Source organism: Sorex fumeus, unplaced genomic scaffold (assembly GCF_029834395.1).
Source record: "Sorex fumeus unplaced genomic scaffold, SorFum_2.1 ptg000063l, whole genome shotgun sequence".
Lineage (NCBI taxonomy): Eukaryota > Metazoa > Chordata > Mammalia > Eulipotyphla > Soricidae > Sorex > Sorex fumeus.
The window spans coordinates 72,355,427-72,375,118 of NW_026606120.1; the positions used below are offsets into that span (position 1 = coordinate 72,355,427).

The 19,692-nt window shown below is 61.2% G+C and overlaps 1 protein-coding gene across 4 annotated transcripts; it reads right to left on the bottom strand.

Moving 5' to 3' along the window:
* Nucleotides 1–1,230: 1,230 nt before the first annotated feature.
* TBKBP1 (TBK1 binding protein 1) lies at nucleotides 1,231–17,976 on the bottom strand. Of its 4 annotated transcripts, none has more exons than XM_056127295.1 (11): nucleotides 17,838–17,976; nucleotides 16,418–16,568; nucleotides 15,829–16,088; nucleotides 15,364–15,486; nucleotides 14,958–15,056; nucleotides 13,968–14,148; nucleotides 13,104–13,279; nucleotides 12,949–13,010; nucleotides 3,863–3,981; nucleotides 3,130–3,776; nucleotides 1,231–2,531 (listed from the first exon to the last, which is right to left on the bottom strand). In XM_056127295.1, the coding sequence occupies exons 3-11, from the start codon at nucleotides 16,051–16,053 to the stop codon at nucleotides 2,403–2,405; spliced, it is 1,761 nt and encodes a 586-aa protein (XP_055983270.1). In that variant the 5' UTR covers nucleotides 16,054–16,088; nucleotides 16,418–16,568; nucleotides 17,838–17,976; the 3' UTR covers nucleotides 1,231–2,402. The 4 variants fall into 4 exon arrangements, with proteins under 4 accessions (XP_055983270.1, XP_055983267.1, XP_055983269.1 ...); XM_056127292.1 differs by having other exon boundaries at nucleotides 14,958–15,062; XM_056127294.1 differs by lacking the exon at nucleotides 16,418–16,568 and having other exon boundaries at nucleotides 14,958–15,062; nucleotides 17,838–17,972.
* Between the last annotated feature and the right edge of the window lie 1,716 nt (nucleotides 17,977–19,692).

Consider the following 19,692-nt stretch of genomic DNA (forward strand, 5'->3'; position numbering starts at 1 on the left):
CTGAAATCCTGGTTTCCCCCCACCTTTACAAATGTGGAGGACCACATGTAGCTCCCGGACCCTGGCCCTGCCTTTGCTCATGCCAAGCCATCCACTGTCCACTCTTTCGAGGCCTGTGTCTGTGGGAAAGCCCCAACTCACTGATGAGACCTGTGTGTGGATTCAGATGGCACAGCTCGGGGGACACTGGGCACCCATGTGGCAGGGGGTCCAAAGACCCTATCCTATGATCAGCGGAGCCCTCTCCCACAGAGCAGCCATCTCCCTTCTGCTGGCACTTAGCTGGGCACGGGGTTGGTTGGGGTGACTCTCAGAGGCAGGGGTGGGGGGGCTAGGTGAGGAGCTGGGGAGGGTGAGTGTGAGGTGGAGGTGGGTTCAGGGCTGGGGTGGGTGATGGCCCTGCACTTTGAGCTCAATCTCACCTCTTCACTGAGCCACTGTCCCCATCTTGGGCTTCTTGTTTGCTTGTCTGGATGCCACACTTGGAGGTGCTCAAGGCTCACTCCTGACTCTGCTTACTCCAGACCATGCGTGGTGCTGGATAGGGAATTCAGGTTGATCGCATCCAAGGGCTGGACCTTACGGGCTGGACTATCTCTCTGACCCCCTTCTTTGGGGTGAAGCCCTGACCCAAAGGGGCGTCCTGGAACAACAGGCACCCAAGGGACTGGGCCGGCAGCTCAGGCCTTTCTGCAGAGGGCACTGCTCCAGGGAGAGCAGAGGTCAGTTAGGGTTCACCCTGTGACCTCCCAGCCTGTGGCACTTTCAAAGGACTTGCTGATCCTGAGACAGGCCTGTCCCCTGCGTGCAGCCCAGGAGGACCCAGATCCTGGCTGCCCGTCCTCTTGGGGGCGCCCAGACTGGTCCCGGAGGACACACCCCCTTTGCTGTAGCTGTGAGTCCAGGAAAACCCTCCATCCCTGAATCCCACGTGTCAAGACTCTGGCCACCACGAAGGGATCTGGAGAGATTGACATGGGCTCAGGGTGGGGGTTGTGGGTATGTCGGGGGGGGGGGTCGTCTTGCCATGGAAGTTACCCACAGTGGCTGCCTTGTCACTAATAAACTCCTTCCCAGCATCAGCACCCGCAACCACTTACCTGGCTGGTGTGCAGCCTTACTACAGGACAGACAAGGGTCCCAGGTGCCCACCTCCCATGTCTGTGCCCCTGGAGCCGCCGCCGTTCCCCAGCCCCCCACACCCCCAGCCATGGAGTGCACAGACGGGGCGCAGATGGAACAGGTCAGTTTTATTTGGACTTTCAGCTTGTTCAGAGCGCTTGGTGGGGGGGCTCCCCCCACATCCCCTCTCCGGTGCCTGGCCCCTTCTCCCTGGGCTGGGGGCCAGGCTGCATGTCCCTGCCCTGCCTGATGCCCGCTTCTCGCTGCTGCCCAGGAGGAGGGAAGGGCTGGGCAAGTGGCGCTGACGTGTTGGATCCGGATGGTACATGCGCGGGCCCTGCCCCGCGCGAGGCCCCGAGAGAGGATCGCAGTGGAGGGGGGTGGATTCATCGTGGGGCGGCAGACTCTTGCCGTAGGAAGCTCCCCACCTCAGCCCTGGGGATCCCCTAGCCTCCTGCTTGCCCGTCCTTCTGAGGGTACGACTCTGAGGTAGATTTCACAGGAGGGATTGGGGGGTGCTGGGATGTGGGAAGGGATAGCTCTTTTGAAGTAGGTCCACAGCACCCTGGGCCCTTTCTCAGTGCCTGCCTGGTGTCAGGGTTGATGTGCCCTGCTGGCAGGTACCACAGGGTTCCAGGGCCCAGGCGGCAGCTGGATGAGGGGGTACCGGCCTCCACCGAGGCTTCGGCAGCAACCCCTGGCCTGAGGGCTGTAGCCCCCCGCCCTCCAGGCAGCCTCTTTGGCCACATCCTCCCAGGATGCTGGGGTGCCCCCTCCTGTCACCCACCTATTCCCCAGGCGAGCTGGCCCCCAGGGAATGGCAGGACATGCCTCTTTCCCCGGGTGGGGGGCCCCCGGCCAGGAGCCCTGAGTTGCCAGGGGAGCGGGGGAGAGGAGCTGGCACCCCCAGGGAGGGGAGCCCCAGACAGAACTCCGCCTGAGAAAGGGGTGTCGGGGAGGGAAGGGGGCGCTCCCGGAGCCCTCTGAGACCCTCTCGGCCCCCCAGGTCCAAGCACTAGACACCTCCTGGGATCCAACCCCACTTGAAAACAGCCCGGCAGAGGGACACCCTTCCTCTGCCCGCCGCAGCCGCCCCACCCCCACCTCAGCCTCGGACCCGGGGAACCAGGAGGCCGGCACACACGCGGGCTTGGTAGCTAGTGGGGGTACCTGGGGTGGCGAGGGGTCGGGCCCCTCCACGAGATTCATGCAGCATTCAAAGTGAGTGAGTGTCTGGGGGCGATGGCACGGGCAGAGACGGCCGCGGGCAGGGGCGCGCCCTAGATCTTGCTGTTCTCCAGGTGGGAGTCAATGTGTTTGATGAGGGCATCGTCGGGGTATCCAACGGGGAAACCCAGCTGGCAGAGGGGACAGCTGCGGATGTCGGAACCCACGGTCTCCATCAGGAGCTGTGGAGAGAGGGGTGGGGGTTACACATGCCCCCTGACCTGCTCCCACAGCCCCGGTCACCCCTGCTGGGACCCGAGTAAGAAACCTGGGCAGCCTGACCCCGACCCCCTCAAGGGTCCCCGGGGAGTCGGGGTGCTACAAGGAAGGGCCAGAGCCAGTGTCCCCTGGCCTCCACCCTGCTCCAAAGTAATCTCAACTCCCAGATCATCTCAACCACCCCCTCCCCACTGCCATGTCTGCTTGTTTCTGTCCTGGGGGTTGTGGGGGAGGGTGGCTCTGACCTAGGAATCTCTGAAATTCTGGGGAATGGTGGAGTGAGGGAGAAAGAAGCAGGGGCTTGAGGTAGGAGGGCAGGCTCCGCTGGGTGGCCCTGCCTGACCCACCCAGACAGCCTCACCCCATCATTTCACAGGTGAAAACCCAGCTGGCTCCGTGTGGGTCATGGAGACCAGCCACTCAGTGGTGTTGTCAGGAATCCTACTGGGCGCTGTCACTCGTGACATGGGGGAGGGGGGAGGTGAAGGCGCCCGGCGATGCCCAGGGGGATAGCGGGGAGGCCCTGAGCGACCTTCTGGGGGGGGGCAAGTGTCCACTCACGTTGATGGACGGCCAGGACTGCGCGTGCTCGGCGTGGGCGTAGGCGGTGGCGGCGGGCGACTCGGGGATGGGGAAGCCGGCGCAGAAGGAGGCGCAGCGGATGGTGCCCACGTCGGGGCTGGGCGGGCCGGTGGGCACGGCCCACTCCTCCTCCTCCGACGGCTGCTTCTCGAAGCGCAGGCGGAGGCCGTCGAAGGCGCGCCGCGGGCTGAGCGGCCGGCCGGCGCCGTAGAGCTCCCCGCCGTAGGCCCGCGGCTTGGGCAGCGTGGCCGCCTCGGCCTGCAGCCAGGCGGGCGCGGCGCCCGCGTAGCCCGCGCCCTCGGCCAGCTCCGAGTAGCTGCGGCGGCCCTGGAAGCCGGCCTTGGCGTGGTGGCTGGGCGGCTTGGCGTAGGGCCGCTCGGCGGGCGGCGCGGCCGGGCCGGGCGGCGGGGGCGCGGGCGAGCGGCGCTGCGGGCTGGGGGACTGGCAGGGCGGCGGCACCGGCGAGCGGCGCTGCTGGGGCGAGGGGCACGGGGGCGCGGGGGAGCGGCGCTGGGGCCCGGGGGACTGGCACGGGGGACACGGGGCCGCCGCTCGGGCCGGAGGGGACGGCGAGGGGCACTGGGGGCCGGGCGAGTGGCGCTGCGACAGCGGCGAGTGCCTCTGGCCTGGAAGAGAAAGGGGAGGGGGTGTAGCGGACCGGGCCGGGCCCGAGGGTACCCCCGCCCTGCTCCCGGGAACGGCGCCTCCTCACCGCCACTCCGCGCCGGCTCCTGCAGCAGCGTCCTCAGGATCCTCCCCTGCAGCGCGCTCAGCTCCCGCAGCCGGCCCAGCTCCTCTGTGAGCTCCGTGTACGCCAGCGCCAGGTTCACCCTGCACAGCGGCCCACACCCCCAGGGTCAAGGTTGCACCCCTTGCCGGCCTTGACCCTGACCTGCGGCTCCTGCACCCCAGCAGCTCTCCCCTCTCAACGGTGGTGCGCTCTGGGCCTCTTTGGGCCTCGGTTCCCTGACTGTGGGGAATGAGGCTGGGGAGCCTCGGGACTCTGGGGTCCCAACCTGCGGCGCTGGGTGGGACCTCTGAGCACCTCTCCTACCTGAAGAGTGTTTCCCTAGGTGCACAAGCTGTGTGGATACCGACGCTGCAGGGGTGGCATGGAGGGGCTAGGGCCCTGCGGCCAACACTGGTTCTATCTCCAAGCACACATATGGTCCCCCTAAGTACAGCCAGGAGTGACCCCAGAGCACCACCGGATATGGACGCAACCCACCCACCGACCGCCAAGAAAAAAGTGCCATCACATTCACAGTAGCTTTAGTTGCTGAGAATTTTCTCGCAGAGAGCATGAAAGGTAGAGTGTGATCCATGTGTCAGGGGCAGGCCCTGGAAAAAGTGCTCATTCTGGAAAGATCAGGGACCCCCCTCATAGCCTATGAAGAGCCCATTCCATAAGTGAAGACAAGGCCTCTTTCTTGGCAGAGGTGCCAACTGATAAACTGGCACACAAGTCTGCCACGTCCAGTCACCTGGCCTAGCCTTTTGGGAAGACAATACGGGCATTCCTCAAAACATAAGGATTTGAGCTGCCACCATATGACCCAGCTAGTCCACTCCCGGGAATACACTCCAAGGACCCAAAAATACAATACAGAAAAGCCCTCTGCATGCCTCTGGTCACTGAAGCACTATTCACAATAGACAAAATCTAGAAACAACCCAAGTACCCAAGAACAGATTACTGGATAAAGAAACTATGGTACATCTGCACCATGGAGGACTAATCAGCTGTAAGAAAAGACAAAGTTGGGCTGCAGCAATAGCACAGCAGGGAGGGTATTTGACTTGTATGTGGCCAACCCAGGTTCTATTCCCGGCATCTCATATGGTCCCCCGAGCACAGCCAGGAGTAATTCCCGAGTGCAGAGCCAGGAGTAACCCCTGAGTATCGCTGGGTGTGACCAAAAAAGCAATAAAATAAAATAAAATATGAAGTCATGAAATTTCTGATACATGGATGGATCTGGAGAGTATCGTGCTGAGTGAAGTGGATCACAGGGAGAGGGTCAGACAGGACGATCTCACTCATATACAGGATATACAGGAATAGTACGGGGAACAACTAATGCTAAAAGGCAACAGAAATGAAGAGCAGAAGTGGTCCCGAGTGGAAAGCCTGCTACTGGGTGGTGTGGGGGATAGGCCAGGGAAGGGTCCACTAGGACAATGACAGAAGGGAATGGTCCCTCTGGAGTGGGACTGAAGGGAGGTAAAGTGACATTCATGATACCCTGTCAGTAACAGTATCGTAAACCACAGTGCCTAAAAGAGACATTGGTGGAGGGATGGGTGTTGGAACACCATATGGCCGAAACACAATCATGAGTAACTTTGTAATTCACTGTGATTCAATAATAATAATTTTTAAAAGTCTGCCTACTTCCAGCCCACTGCTCTTGCCTCCGCCTCCAAGCAGCCTCTGAGCTTCTCTGCAGCCTGAGTCCCCTGCAGAGAACTCAGTGAACTGTCACCGCGCACCTCCAGGGCTCCCCTCACAGGCTCGCCAGAGGCTGCCCAATTCTGGAGCTTGGGGCAAAGGTCCTGAATGGTGGAGGTCACAGCTCTCTATATCTGGTCAGGACCCTGGTACTGGGAGGATGAATGGAACCGAGCCATCCACTTTCCTTTCTTCCTAGTGCCCACCTCAGGGCAGACTGAGCAGGGCAGAGAAACTGCCCTCTTTTCCCTTCTCTTGGGGTCTCTGCCCCAGAGCACTGGAGGTTCCTCCCTGCAGGAACTCCTCCTGAGCTCACTAAAGGCTCCGCCAGGGATGGGTTCTCCGTCTTCATCTCTATTCTGGCTGGGAGAGCCCGGGAGGCAGGAATCTGGTTTCCAGAAGGGGCTATGCCAGCTCTGCTTTTCTCTGACTAGTTGGAGCTAGACAGCGGCTAGGAAGGAGTGAAGGTGTGAGGACTGATGTGAGCATGAGTGAGTGCGTGTGAGTGAGCATGTGTAAGGGTGTGTATGAGCATGTGAAGTATGATGTAAGCATGATTACATATGAGCATGTGTGTGTGTTGTGTGAGCATGCGTGAGGGTAAGTATGAGCATGTGTGGGAACATGCGAGTGTGAGCATGTATATGTGTGAGTATACGCTGATCATGTGTGTGAACATGTGTAAGTGTATAAGTGCGTGTGTGTGAGCGTGTATATGGGTGTGAGTGAGCATGTGTATGTGTGTAAGTAGTGGATAAGTACATGAATGCGTTGTGTGTGTGAAGATATGTAAGTGTATGTGAGTGAGCATGTGCGTATGTGTTGTGTGAGTAAGCGTGGGTATGTAATGCGTGTGTAAGTGTATGTGAGTGAGCATGTGCATATGTGTTGGGTGAGTAAGCGTGGGTATGTAATACGTGTGAATGTGGATATGTAATACGTAGTATGTGGGTATATGTGGGTATTACATATGTAATATGTAATATGTGGGTATGTAATACGTGTGAATGTGGACTGGAGCAATAGCACAGCGGTAGGGCGTTTGCCTTGCACACAGCCAACATGGCTGACCCGAGTTCGATTCCTCCGCCCCTCTCAGAGAGCCCAGCAAGCTACCGAGAGTATTTCGCCCGCATGGCAGAACCTGGCAAGCTACCTGTGATGTATTCGATATGCCAAACACAGTAACAACAAAAGTCTCCAATGGAGACGTTACTGGGCCCGCTCGAGCAAATCGATGAACAACAGGAGGACAGTGATCAGTGTGTGATCAGTGAATGTGCACTTGAGTGCGTTAGTGACCGTGGAGGAGCAACTGGGGCTCTGGGGAGCAGGAAGGGCCCGAGGGGTGCGCCTGAGCTTCCTCTCTCTCTCCCTCCCTGGCGGTTCTTACAAGCTCAGGGGCCAGGTGTCTCCCACAGTGCTGAGGCAGACGCAGGGGGCTGGAGGCCGGCACTCTAAAAGGACGGACAGGAGCAGGGAGCCCCTGTGAGCCGCGCTGAGTTTGCTGGAGGGGTCCAGTGTTCCCACCCCTCACCTGGACAGCAACCAGGGGAGCTGTGTCCCCATCCCTGAGCTGGGCTTGCAGAGGCTCTTCCCCGCCCCTCAGTGATAGGGCGTTGGGGGGCTTGGGGTGCATACTTCCCTGACCAAGCCAGTTTCTCCCTGGGCCCCTGAGTGCGGACTCTCCGGTGCCAGAGCACTTTACACCAGCTGGGAGTTCTCACCTGCCACAGTAGTTCCCCCGCCCCTCCCTCTCCCTTGCCAGGAGTTACCTCAGTTGCTACCACCCTGTTCCTACTACTGTCCTCAAAGCAAAAGCAGGGCAGCAGGAAGTGAAGGGAGATGCCCCTGGGCCAGGCCAGCTAGAGCCCCCTGAGCCCCTTGGCAGGGAAGCGGCTGGGAGGCCTCCACCCCACCTCCCAGGGTGAAGGTCCCAGGCTGCTACATGCGCTCACGACCTGAATGACTCAAGAGTAGAAAACACACTGCCAATTCAGTGGAAAAAATCTCAACTTGGCAGCCCAGCCAGGAGCGGCTCACGTGCACCCAGAGCCGCTGCACTTCCTCCGGCCCACACCTGAGCGCTATTTTCCACCGTCTCAAGAGCCTGGGAAGGAGGGGCAGGTGCAGGGCGGCAGACACCCTTGGGTGCCTCCTGATGGCTTACGTGATGGGGGAGTCTCTCAGAACCTGGTGGGACGCTGAGAAAACCCTGAACTGTCTAAAATATGGGCAGTGTGAGCGTGTGTGAACCACCTGTGTGTATGTATGTATGAGCGAACATGTGTCCGTGTAAACAAGTCAAGCATGTATTTGAGCACTGTGAGCATGTGAACGTGTAGGAGTAAGCATGTGTGAGAGTTAGCATGTGTGTCAATGTGAGTATATGGCTACGTGTGAGTACATGTGAGCTTAAGAATGTATGAGCATATGTGCATGTGTGAGCATGCGTGTGAATGTGAGTGTACCTGTGTGAGCATGTATGACTGTGTCAGAGTTTGCCCGTCTGAGTGCGTATGAAAGCATGTGTGTCTGAGCGTGTGATTGTGAGTGTGCCTGTGTGAGCATGTGTCTGAATATGCCTATGTGAATGTATGTGACTGTGAGTGTGCCTGTGTGAGCATGTGAGAGCATATGTGTGTGTGTGTGTGTGTGTGTGACTGTATGTGTACCTATGAGCATGCGTGCCTGTGTGGGTGTTCCTGCATGAGCAAGTGTGTGTGTGAGCAAGTGAGTGTTTATGAGCATGTGTGACTGTGTGTGTGTCTGTATGGGCATATGTGAGACACGTGATTGTGACTGTGTGCATGTGTGTGCCTGTGTATGTGTGACCTGGAGGAGGCTCTCTACTCTGATGTCCCCCCATCAGTGCTGCTGCTGTTCCCCCCACTTCTCAGAAGAGGGACCCCAGAGATGCACAGAAGTGGAGTCCCCTCCATCTGGAATTCCCACTGCATGGGTGGTCACTCTCATGCTCTGCATGCCCTCGATCAGGCTGTGAACTGCTGCACTGAATAGTGCCTTCCAGACGAATCAGGGAAAGGGCGGGGGAGAGGATGAGGAGGAAGAGGCTGGGCACCTGGGACCTGGGCAGCGGCAGCAGCCCTGCCAGAGGACAGAAAGGCACTGCCAACCCTGTGTGCAGCTTCAGGGCTGCTCACTCCATGGCTGGCTCAAGGTCGCAGCACGGCGGGGGCAGAGAGCAGGGAGAAAGATGCTCTTGGCACCTCTGCCTGCTGAGCTGGCACCTCCGGGGGAGCCAGAGTGCAAATGGCAGCGCTGGCAGGAAGGCGGGCCCCTCCACAGCCAACCTTTCCCTCTTCCATCCGCTCAGCTTTCACTCATTCTTTCCACGAACAGCTCAGGGATCTCAAACATCAGACTGGAGACCATCATCTTCACCGTCACACAGACAGAGGTGTGGGGCTGAGAAGGGTTAGATCCCAATATCCTCCCCAGAACTCGGCCCTCTTTCAGCCCCCAATCCACCAGGAAGCACACGGGCTTCAGAGAGCAGCAATCCCCTGGGGAAAAACACTGCAGGGAGGGGCTGCGGGTCAGCCCCAGGACACGGGGTCAGGACTGAGCACAGGCCTGAGGTCGGCTGCTGGAGTCAGGCCAGGGCTGGGGCTGAGAGTTGGTTTCTTGGTCAGGACTGTGGATGGCGCTGGGATCAGGGCAGGGGATGAGGTTCGGGTTAGGGATGGGTGATGTTTGGGTTAGGATGCGGGACAGGATCCGACTCAGCAGAAACAGATGATATCCAGCCCAGCGTTCCAAACCTCCTAGCCTGGTCCCGCCTGGCCTGTACCCCCAGATCCCTCCCCCGCCACCCCACAAGGGGCAACTTAGGGACCCAAGTTTCCACCCCGCAGACACACCCAGTCTCAGTCTTCCCGCCAGACCCTTGGGGAGGGACCACAGGCACCAGGGCTGTGGAGCTGAGCGGACTTGAGGTTGTGGGCCGGGGGGGAGGAGGAGGAGGAAGTCGCTCCGCAGCCGCCGGCATGTTCCACCACTTCCTCTCAGGCACCCCAAGAGCCCCTTTGGGCTCCTCCCCGCTGCAACTCTCGGGGCCCCAGCACCAGCTCCCCATGGCCACCAGCCAAAGCTGTGGCCTGTACAGCATGGAAGCAGGGCGTATACCAGGCGGGGAAGTCTCAGGGGGGCTGTCCCATTGCACCCCAGTTGCCCCGTGTCATTATATTAGTGCCCCTTTCAAAAGTGATCCTGTCTGGCCAAGAGATCCTCTGATGTTCCTCATGGGGAGGGGCAGGGGGCAGGGGGGTTTTCCTAGACGCTGCCGCGAGGCCTCTAAACCCCATCTGATCAGTAAAGAGGGGATATTCCTTTGCCCATCTACTCAGTAAAGTGGGGATATTCCTTTGTTTTGGGAGAGTTCAATGAGATCCTGCCTCCCTTTGTGTCTGCGCAGACTGAGGGTGAGGGAGGAGGCCCGGGAGCAGGGGGGAACCGGAAGATGCTGGTTGGTGGCCAGAGCGGGGCAGTGGGGCTGGACCAGAGACCTGTCCCAAGTCCATCCGTCCCGCACACAGCAGGTGAGAACCACGGGGGGAGGTGGGAGGGAACGCCCCCCTTACCACGCCTGCTCTCCTCCCCAGGGAGCCCCTGCCCTCAGGGCTTCTTCCCTGTGAGCCCCAGCTGCCCTGACTGGAGATGTGAAAGAAAGGAAGTTGGGAGGGTGAGAAGCGTGAAGGGGGGGACTCGGAGGCTAAGCTCCCGGTACACGGGGGTCTCCGACTTCCGCCCTGACCCACCCCACGCTGCCCTTGACCTCTGTGCAGTTTCCATCCTCTCTCAGTTCACACTTCTCCCCCACCACTAACCGCAGCCCACGCAGAGGCTTGTGGGCGGAGAGAGGGGGGTGGGGGTGGGCGGAAGAGCTGGGGCTGCAAGACTGAGCCCCCCACCTTGGCAGGGGAAGAAAAGCCTAGAGTTCCCCCTGCCCCTTGTTCTGCATGCCAAGTCCCCAAGGCCCCCCTCGGAGCCCCTTCCCCAGCGGCCCCTCCACCTTCAGCGGGTCCTGCGGGGGTTCCTGCTCAGGCAGCCTCCCGAGGAGGTGGTCCCCACTCCCACCTCCTGCCTCTGGCTCCTGAGTCACCCCAAGTGGCTCTTCCTCTGGACAGTTGCCCCTGCCCTGGACACTGGCCACTAGATGCTGGGGTAACTAAACAGTCCGGAGGTCAGAGGTGGGGAAGCAACAGTCTGGTCCGGATGGACACCCCTTTTCAGAGGAATGCTAATGATTGGAGTTTGGGGGTCAGGGGCTGGGCTGGGGCCAAGGCTGCTCACAGTGGGGGGCTAGTAAAGGCGGGAAGGGGGGTATGTAAACTCAGTCCACACTGGGTGGGGGACAGGCGCAGGCTGGACTCAGGAACCTCTGAGACCATCAGCTTGGACATCCCCTGGACGCTGAGTGTCGCACCCTGACTGCATACCTTTGGTGCCCCCAGGCCCCGAGTTCCACTCTGGGGAGAGCCCACGGGGCAAACTATCATTGGCTTTGGGGGGTCAGGCTGAGGGAAAGGAGGGGCTGGGGGATCTGAGAGCAGGTGATGGGAGGACGCGGAGGGAGCACCCAGGAGCGACCTGTTACCAAAAGGAGCCACGTTTATGAGAAAATAAAACTCTGGGGGAGGGAGAACTTCCTCTGAGAGCGAGCTTTGCCAGCCTGGGGCTGTCCGGAGACTCGCCACAGGGCTGGCTGGGCCCAGCGGCCCGAGGCAGAGAGCAGTGCAGTCCAGGCATAGGCCAACTCCTGCTGGGCAGAAGGCACCGGGCACCCCTGAGGGGTTGCTCTGGCCAGGCCAAGGGCCCCCAAAACACATCTGAAGGGGGAGGGGATTCACGCTCTCAGTTACTAGCTGGGCCTCTGGAATCCGCTGCGCCTGAGTGGCCTCCACTTTCTCTCACATCTTCCCCTCACATCTCAGCACCACTGACCTCGGAGTGTGAGGAAGACCCTAGAACGGGACAAGTGAAGCCAGAAGGCCGGACACCGGCTCCCAGGATGGGATTTGAGACCCAGTTGAGTGAGTTTTAGCACTTCCCTAAAGTCCTTTAGGGGTACACAACTCCTTGGGGGAAACCCATCGCTGCTGGGTTTCTAAAAGTCTTCACTGCTGGGCTTCTAAGAACGAGTCTTCTCAGAGCCAGAGGGACGCGAAGACGTGGCTTCTAAGGGCATGCTGAGGGGTCTCTGCTGGGCACACGGGCTAGGATGGGGTCAGAACCCCCGCCACAAGCTCAGAGTGACCCCTCCCTGCGGAGCTCCCCCAAGTCTCCTCAGCAGCCTCACTGAGGGGTCTCAGCCTCCAGCTCCTCCTGCTTTCACAGCTCCCAGCCAGTCCCTCTCCCTCATTCCTGACCAGCCCGCAGCTGGGAGGAGGGTCGGGGAGCACCTGCCTGGCATGCACAGGGTCCAGGCTTGGATCCCTCGTATATGAGCACCACTGAATGTAGCTCTGGCAGCCCCTAGCATTGGCAGGGAAAAGCACCCCCCCAGCCCCCAGAAAATATTTTTAAAAAAATAAAAGAATAAGGGTTTCCTTCCATTTCAAAACTAAAAAGAGCGTCAGGAGGAAGAGCCTTGTCCCACGGGTGACCCCATGAAGGTGGGTCTCTGCCCTCAAACCCACCCCACTGAGGAAGGCAGGAGGAATGGTCTTTTTTTGGCTTGGGGGTGCCTACTTGTTGGAGGGCCGGCCATACCTGAGGTGTTTGGGGGACCCTGTGAGGTGAGTGCTCAGGCCCCCTGGGTGGAAGGAGGATGCTGATGCCATGTGCCACCTCACAGGGGTTTCAGCGGAAGGAGGTTTGCACCCCATTTCTCAGAAAGTGGGAGAGGGTGAGCTTGGTGCGGATGTAAAAGGCCCTGGGCTCCACACAGGCCCTCTGCAGCAGGCCCCTCATGGACAATGACCCCTCACTTCCGGGGGCCTTTCCTTTCTGCAGAATTCCACAGGGACCCCCCACCTGCTGCTGCCTGAATTCAAGGCCCACCTCCCTCTCCTGGATAGGAGGATGGGTATAATACACCCCCAAAGAGTTGGTCTCCAGGACATGGCTAACCCCAACAATGGCCAGGCCTTATTGCTGGGAGAGAAAATGGGGCAACTCAGCGGCCAGTGGACACAGCACAGCAGCCAGGCGGCAGCTGAAGCATTTCTCTGGCCCTGACGCATCAAGAAAACAGACTTGGGGCCAAGGAAAGGAGGGGGAATATCCCAAAAAAGGAGCCCCCCCTCCCTATGGTGCTTCACAAGACAAACACAATGGCCCTGGCAGAGGGGGCGGGCCCCCAAGGTCAGCGGATGACTTACTGATCGTCCCCGACTCTTTTCACCCAGGCCATGTCCCGCTCCGACTGGTTGGAAGCCAGATCCTGAGGGAGAAGTTGGGGAGGTGAGGCCCCCTGCCTTCCCGGGCCCCCCTGTCTGACCTCCAGGAGCCCCCAGACCCACCAGCCAGTGCTCACCTGAGCCCGGGTCTCCTGCAGCTGCTTTAGCTCCCCCTGCAGCCGCTCGCACTCGGCCTGGAGCTGTTCCTCGCGCAGCTGAGCTCCCCGGGCCTCTCCCTGGGCAGCCTCCAGAGCCTCCTCCAGCCGCCTCCGCTCCAGCTCACTCACACTGGGTGCAGGGCCCGGCCAGCCGGCTGGTGGGGTAGAGCATGCGGTCAGGCTGGGTTCTGCTCAGGGCCCCCTCCGCCCACTCCCAGAAGGGCATAGGCTGAAGCAGGGGAGAACCCGAGAGCCACACAGCCTGATTTCAGCCCCCAGAGGGCAGTGGGGAAGGAGAGGTCAGGGACTCTTCCCGACCTTCCTCGGGGGTCTCTGCTGGCCTGACCCAAGTGTCCAAACATCCTCGGGGGCTTCCTCTCATCACACACAGCCTTAGACATGCCGCACTCTGGGTGGGGGCGCCCTCTTCTGGTAGAAACAGGAATCGCATGGGGGTAACCTAGGATTGAGCCCCAAGGATGGAGTGGGAGCTATCCCAGTACTAGTGAGTGAGGGGAGGGAAGAGTCAATTTATATAAAAAAAGAAAAAAAGAAAGCATGAGCTGACTGTGAAAAAATAGTGCTCCAGGAGCTGGAGCAATAGCACAGCGGGTAGGGCGTTTGCCTTGTACGCGGCCCACCCGGGTTCGATCCCTGGCATCCCATATGGTCCCCTGAGCACTGCCAGGAGTAATTCCTGAGTGCATGAGCCAGGAGTAACCCCTGAGCATTGCTGGGTGTGACCCAAAAAGAAAAAAAAAAGAAATGGTGCTCCAGTGCTCTGGAAGAGGAAGCTGGAGCGTGTGCGTGTGTGTGTTGGGGCAGAGGGAATGGGGAACTCACCGTGACTCAGGCTGGACCCCCCTCTCAAGGCCAGGTAATGCACGTCCAGGTCTGCGCAGGGCGGGGTGGCAGCGGGCGGTGGGCTTCGGCTGGCGAAGGGCGCATCCCGCAGGCCTTGTTGCTGCCGCAGCTGCTGCTCCAGCCCACAGATCTGCCGTAGGTGGGTCTCCACCAGGGCCCGCTGCAGGAGACCCAGGGGTGAGGGGTCCTGTGCCTGGTGAGCCCTCACTCCCCTCAGCCCCTCACCCCACCACCCCCAAACCGGTCTTTGAGTGTCCATGTGAGGTCTGCTCCCCGCCACTGCAATGCAGGCCAGACCCCGTCCCTGGCCCCCAGGAACGCCTGGTCCCTCATTCGAACACCCCCCTCCTCCACCCCCACCCCGTGACCCATCCGCAAAGAGCTTGAGGGTTTCCTGTGCATCAGGGCAAACCATGCCCGCCATCATAGACCTCATCTCTCAGATGGGGAAAACCACGCCTCCCCATCTGACGGGGTTATCACTGGGAGAATGAGCGAGTCTCTCCAGAGATAAGAAGGGCTCCACTGCATGCAGGCGCGCTGAGCATAAGAGCAAGGCATTTGCACCCCAGCGGTGGCGGGGTTGGCGCTCTTTCTCAGAGGCTAGAGCGAGGTGACTGAGGTCACAGCGAGGAGTAGCTAGAGACCCACATCTCGGGCTTCTGGCCCTGCGCACTGGTTCAGATCTGGCGTCCATGGGCTCAGAATCATACCTGGTCACCCCCCGAGCCCCTCTGCCCTCACTCACTGTGTCTGCCAGGGACCATACTACAGGGCCACCCCAGCTGACATCCACACCCATGCAGGGACACAACATCCTATAGGGTGACAGTGTGTCCATGGTTTATAGAATCCCTTACAATCAGAACAACACACACACACACACATACACACACACACACACACACACCACTGGACAGATGGACATTGGGACCCACAGGCCATGCACTCCAGAACCCTGAGCCTCACCATCTCGCCCAGCTCCGTTTCCAGGTCACTCTTCTCCACACACAGTTTCTCATAGGCCTGGATCACCTCCCGGAGCTGCTCCTCCTGCTCCTTATTCTTCTGCAACTGGAGGGGGACCCAAGGGGGGTGGGGGGTGCAGACCCCAGTCAGACCCATCCTGAAGTGGGAGGCCAAGAAGCTTCCTGGACCACTCCCAGGACCCGGGGGCGGGGGGGGGGGCAGGAGGAGTGGCAGCTGGGTCAAAGGACCCCTCCCTCCCAGCCCCCTGCCCTGCTTTCTCTGATCAAGAGGACTGCATTGAAGGCCAGACCCCTGTTCCTGGCAGCGTGGGAAAGGGTGGGGGCGTCAGGCACTGAAGAGGCTTGAGGAGTATGGTAGGGGGCTGGAAGGCCTGCCAGGGACTCACCTCCTGCTGGAACTGGTTGAGCCGCTGCTGCAGGCTGACCTTCTCCACCTCCAGCAGGGAGCCATCCTTGATTTCATACAGGGAGAAGCTATGCTCCTCTCCAAAGTCATTGATCAGTGGATACTGCGGGCAACACAGGCCTTCAGGAAGGTGGTGCCCGGCGCTTAGCCCAGACTTCGTCTCACTGAGCCCCATCTACATCCTGCCCCTGAATCCTTGCCACCCCCATCCGCAGGACCCAATCACACGGGGCTCCTGCCCACTGGCCCATTAGATCCGAGGTGGCACTGCTCCAGCTAGTCCTCCAGGACCCTTCTGGGTGGCAGCTGGGATCTCCAGGCCGGCTTCACCCCCTCCTCACCCCATGGGGGTCCCTCAAGCTCCCGAGGGTCCGAGCCTTCTCGGATGCCCTGCAGGATGCCAGTTCCTGCCCCACCCTACCCCCTCAAGTGGCCGCACTCTGACCTTGATCTCGTAGACTTTTAGGCGTCGGCGCAGCGTGGCATTCTCCCTCTCCAGGCCGCCCAGCCGCTCCTTGATGTCCCCGTAAGCCGTGATGAGGGCAAAGTGGGAGGCAGAGCACATGTCCCCACCCAGCGAGGGGTCTTCAGGGGCATCCAGCCACACTTCACCGGGCCCCAGGGCCTCCTGGGTCAGGATGCTGATGTCATCCTCAAACATGGACTCCATGGCAAGGGCCAGGCCCGTGGGCCCCCCTGGGGCTCCTGGGAGAGCAGCAACGGAGAGGGCAGCCTGGAGCTTGTCACTAACACCCTGTGGCCTGGAACTGTGACCAGTCTAGAAGCTTCCATCTCCCACAGCCCCTCCCGAACTAAGCCCCCTGCCCCCCACCCCGCTTCTGTTCCCTGCGAATTTGGGGAGTACAGGCTGAGACCAAGTAAAGACCGGCAGGGTGGGGACAAACAGAGCCCGGCTGGCAGCAGCTAAGGCTCCTTCCTGCCCAGGAAGAGCTGCCTTCCCAGCACAGGACAACGAGGGCCTGTCCCGGCTCACCCCTCAATTCTTGCCCCACAGGCCCTGTTCCCCCAGTTACCTCTGGGCCCAGCTCCTCATCCCCGGCCTCTGGCCTCCCAGCTCAGACCTTCTGGGAGGCTCTGCCCCACCATGGGCGACGCGGTGGCACGGCGGCGGGGTGGCAGGGCACAGCACGTCCTGAGGCCCCCGCCCAACTTCCCAACTTCCTCCTGCAGGATCCCAGAGCTCAGGAAGAGGAAGCACCGCCCCCACCCTCGCCAGCCCCCCCCCCACCCCCCCTGACCTGGGACCCACAGGAAGCCTCGCCAGTAGAGGGAACACAGAGGGGCGGAGCGGGGCTCTGAGCCGGCCCCGCTCACGTGCAAGGGGCCAAAGAGTTCCCTGGCCCGGCCTGAGAGAGCCTGCCCGCAGGAAAAAGGGGGAGCCCCGGGAGGGGGCAGGAATGACTCAGGGCTCCCGAAAGAGTAGGCGAGGGGTGCGTGCGTGCGTGTGTACTTCTCCAGGGCCTGTTTATGAATGTGTCTGGGGCGGCGTGTGTGGGGGGAGTGTGTGTGTCTGTGAATGAGTGTAGGTGTGTCAGAGTCAATGAGCGCCTTTGCGGGGCCGGAGTTGGGAAGTGGCGGGCGTGTGCATGTGTGTGTGAGTGCGTGTGCGCGCGCGTGTGCACGCCGGCGTGAGCGTGAGTGGAGGGTGGGCACGCGGGGCCGGAGTCACGTGAGGCACTATGGGAATGTGCGGGGTGCGCGCGCGCGCGGGGCGGCCAGGGGGCTCGGCGGGAGGCGTGAGCGCCCGGGGCGCCGGGCCGGGTCCGAGGAAGCGAGGAAGGAGCGCGCGCGGGTGTGTCGGGCCGGCCCCACCTTTAACCCCCTCCTCCCCGGGCCAGCCCCCACCCCGCCACTCTGCTCACTGCACCCCCCACCACCCTCTGCCAGCCACGTCGACCCCACCAGCCCACTTGTGGGGGGGCGGGGGGCGAGTTCTGTTCCCTAGGCCGCTCCGACAAATGTTCCCTGCTGCTGCATCCTTTCCCGGGCCCAGAGCGCGAGTGAGAGCCGGGAAAGCGGATGAGGAGGGGGTGCCCAGGCGGCCCGGGTGGGGGGGCAGGTGGGGGGGCCTTCGGCGGCCCCTTTAAGAGGAGCCTTTTAAACCCCTTCGGCTCGGCCGACAGAAACTGTCGCCCCTCCCCTCTCCGGGGGCGCAGAGCGCGCAGCCCCCCTCCCCCACGGCTGGCCGAGCCCCCCACCCGGTGGCCCCCAGCCCCGCGGGCTCCAGGCCCAAGAAGGGGCTCCCGTGGCGGTGCGGCCTGAGGAGCGGCGGAGGACGGAGAACGCGGGGAAGGCGGTCGGCCGGCGCCGGACCCTTCCCCTCCCGGCCATCCCGGGCCAACTGCGGGCCGACCCCCCGCCCCGTGCCCCGGGCCGCCCCGCGACCCCCGGGCCGCGGCCCGCCCCCCGCCCCAGCCCCCGCCGGGGACTCACAGCCGCCGCCGGTTCCTGCTTGTAATCGCAGCTTTTCCCCCCTCCGCCTGCTCCCTCCCCAGCCGGGCACCGGTGCCCCCACCCCCCTGGCACCGCGCTCGGCTCGCGCCCTGTCGCCGCCGCCGGGTCTCTCCCCACCCCCCACCCCTCCCCCCAGCCCCCCTCCCTGCCGCCCGCCCCGCTCCTCCTCCTCCGCCGCCGCCGCCTCCTCCTCCCCGGCTGCTCCTGCTCGCTCCGGCTGGGAAGGCGCCCGGGACCCCGCGGCCGCCCCCGGCACGTGGCGAGGGGCGGCGGGGCCCCCGCGGTGCTGCCCGGCCTGGCCGAGCGCCCGGCGCCCCCCGGCGCCCCGCAGCGCGCCGCGCCCCCTCCCCGCCGCCTCCCTAACGCAGTGTGGCGTGGCGGCGTGCGGCGGGGGGTGGGGGGGTGCCGGTGGACCGTGCCGCTGCTCGGGTGGTGCTTTGGGCCTGGGGGGTGTCTATTTGGGGAGGCTTTTTATTTCGGTGCTTGTGGTCTGGACTCTTTGGAGCAGGAAAATTATTCGACCGACTCTTCCTGGCGCTGGGGGCAGGGAGCGCTGGTGTGATGATCGAGACGTTGCTGGCCTTGGGGCGCAGTCCGAGATTCACGGGAAATCAGTAACTTTTCCAGAAATGTGCGTGAACAAGGAGGTCAGAGGTTCACTGAGAAGGTGGACAGCTGTCTTCTGCACCTCGCACTTCCCCCTGCCCTCAGAAGCACCCGCCAGGCAGGCGGAATGAAGAAACGACAGATTTCACCCTTCCCCACAAACCGTATTTGAGCACCTGCCAAAACGCTAGGCAGGGGACTCAAGTTGGGGGTCAGGGGTTGGTTTTTCTTTGGTTTATTTTGTTTTTGCCACTTTCCCACCACGTGACCTTGGAGGAGTTGAGGTGGAGATAATTCCCAAACCTGGGAGGCTAAGGATCACAAGTGCAGGTGGTCCCTGTCCCCAGGAAGTGTTCGTGAGTCATATTGATTATTCCCTGATAGATTAAAAAACGTGGGCAGAGGCAGCGGCAGCCTGACAGCTGGTAGGGGCTGAGCAGCTAGCTGTGGAGGCCTCTAGCTCTTCCTGCAGGGACTGTCCTGTACCAGGAAGGGCAGAGACTCAGGAGGGGACTTAGCTGTGAAGTGTTCCATCTTGTGTGTGTGTGTGTGTGGGGGGGGGGGGGGGGTTTGCAAGGCACTATACCAGAACCTGAGCTCACCTTTCTGATTCCTGTGGGTTAGGTGAGGGAGTGATTCTGGAAGGGGGACGGAGAGAAAATGTTCTGGCTGCTTGGGACCTTTGGGAAGCAAAGGCAGCTGTCATTTGCCTACAGTAGAGAAAAGAATGGATTGAGGAGTTGGCTGCACCCAGGGAAACCTACAGGGGGGCTGGTAGATTTCTCTTCCAAGATGGGATTCTACCAATTTCCTTCTTCATCCTCTTGCCGGCTTCCCTTCCTTTGCCTGCCAGCACCAGCTCCGTTTCATAGTTCTGAGGCAAGTATGGGACAACCCACCTGCCCTCGAGCTACACAGCTGGGATATCTAGTCTTGGGAGCGTCCAGCAGGCATCACCTTTCCTCACCCAGCCCAAGTTCTCTTCCACAGCAGAAGTGGACAAAGGATGGAAGGCTAAGCTGGGAGGTGTAGAATTGTCTCTGGAACCTTGATAACCATGGACTTGGCTGTCAGCTGACCAGTAGACCTTCTCTCACACTCTCTCAGCCTTAGAGTACTAGGAACTCTGTGAGATAGAGGAGTGCATGGGCTGTCAGCCCCTGCAGAGAACAGGCCTGAATCAGGGTGTCACCCGGACTTATCCTGGTTTCTCGGTGGTGATTTAGGT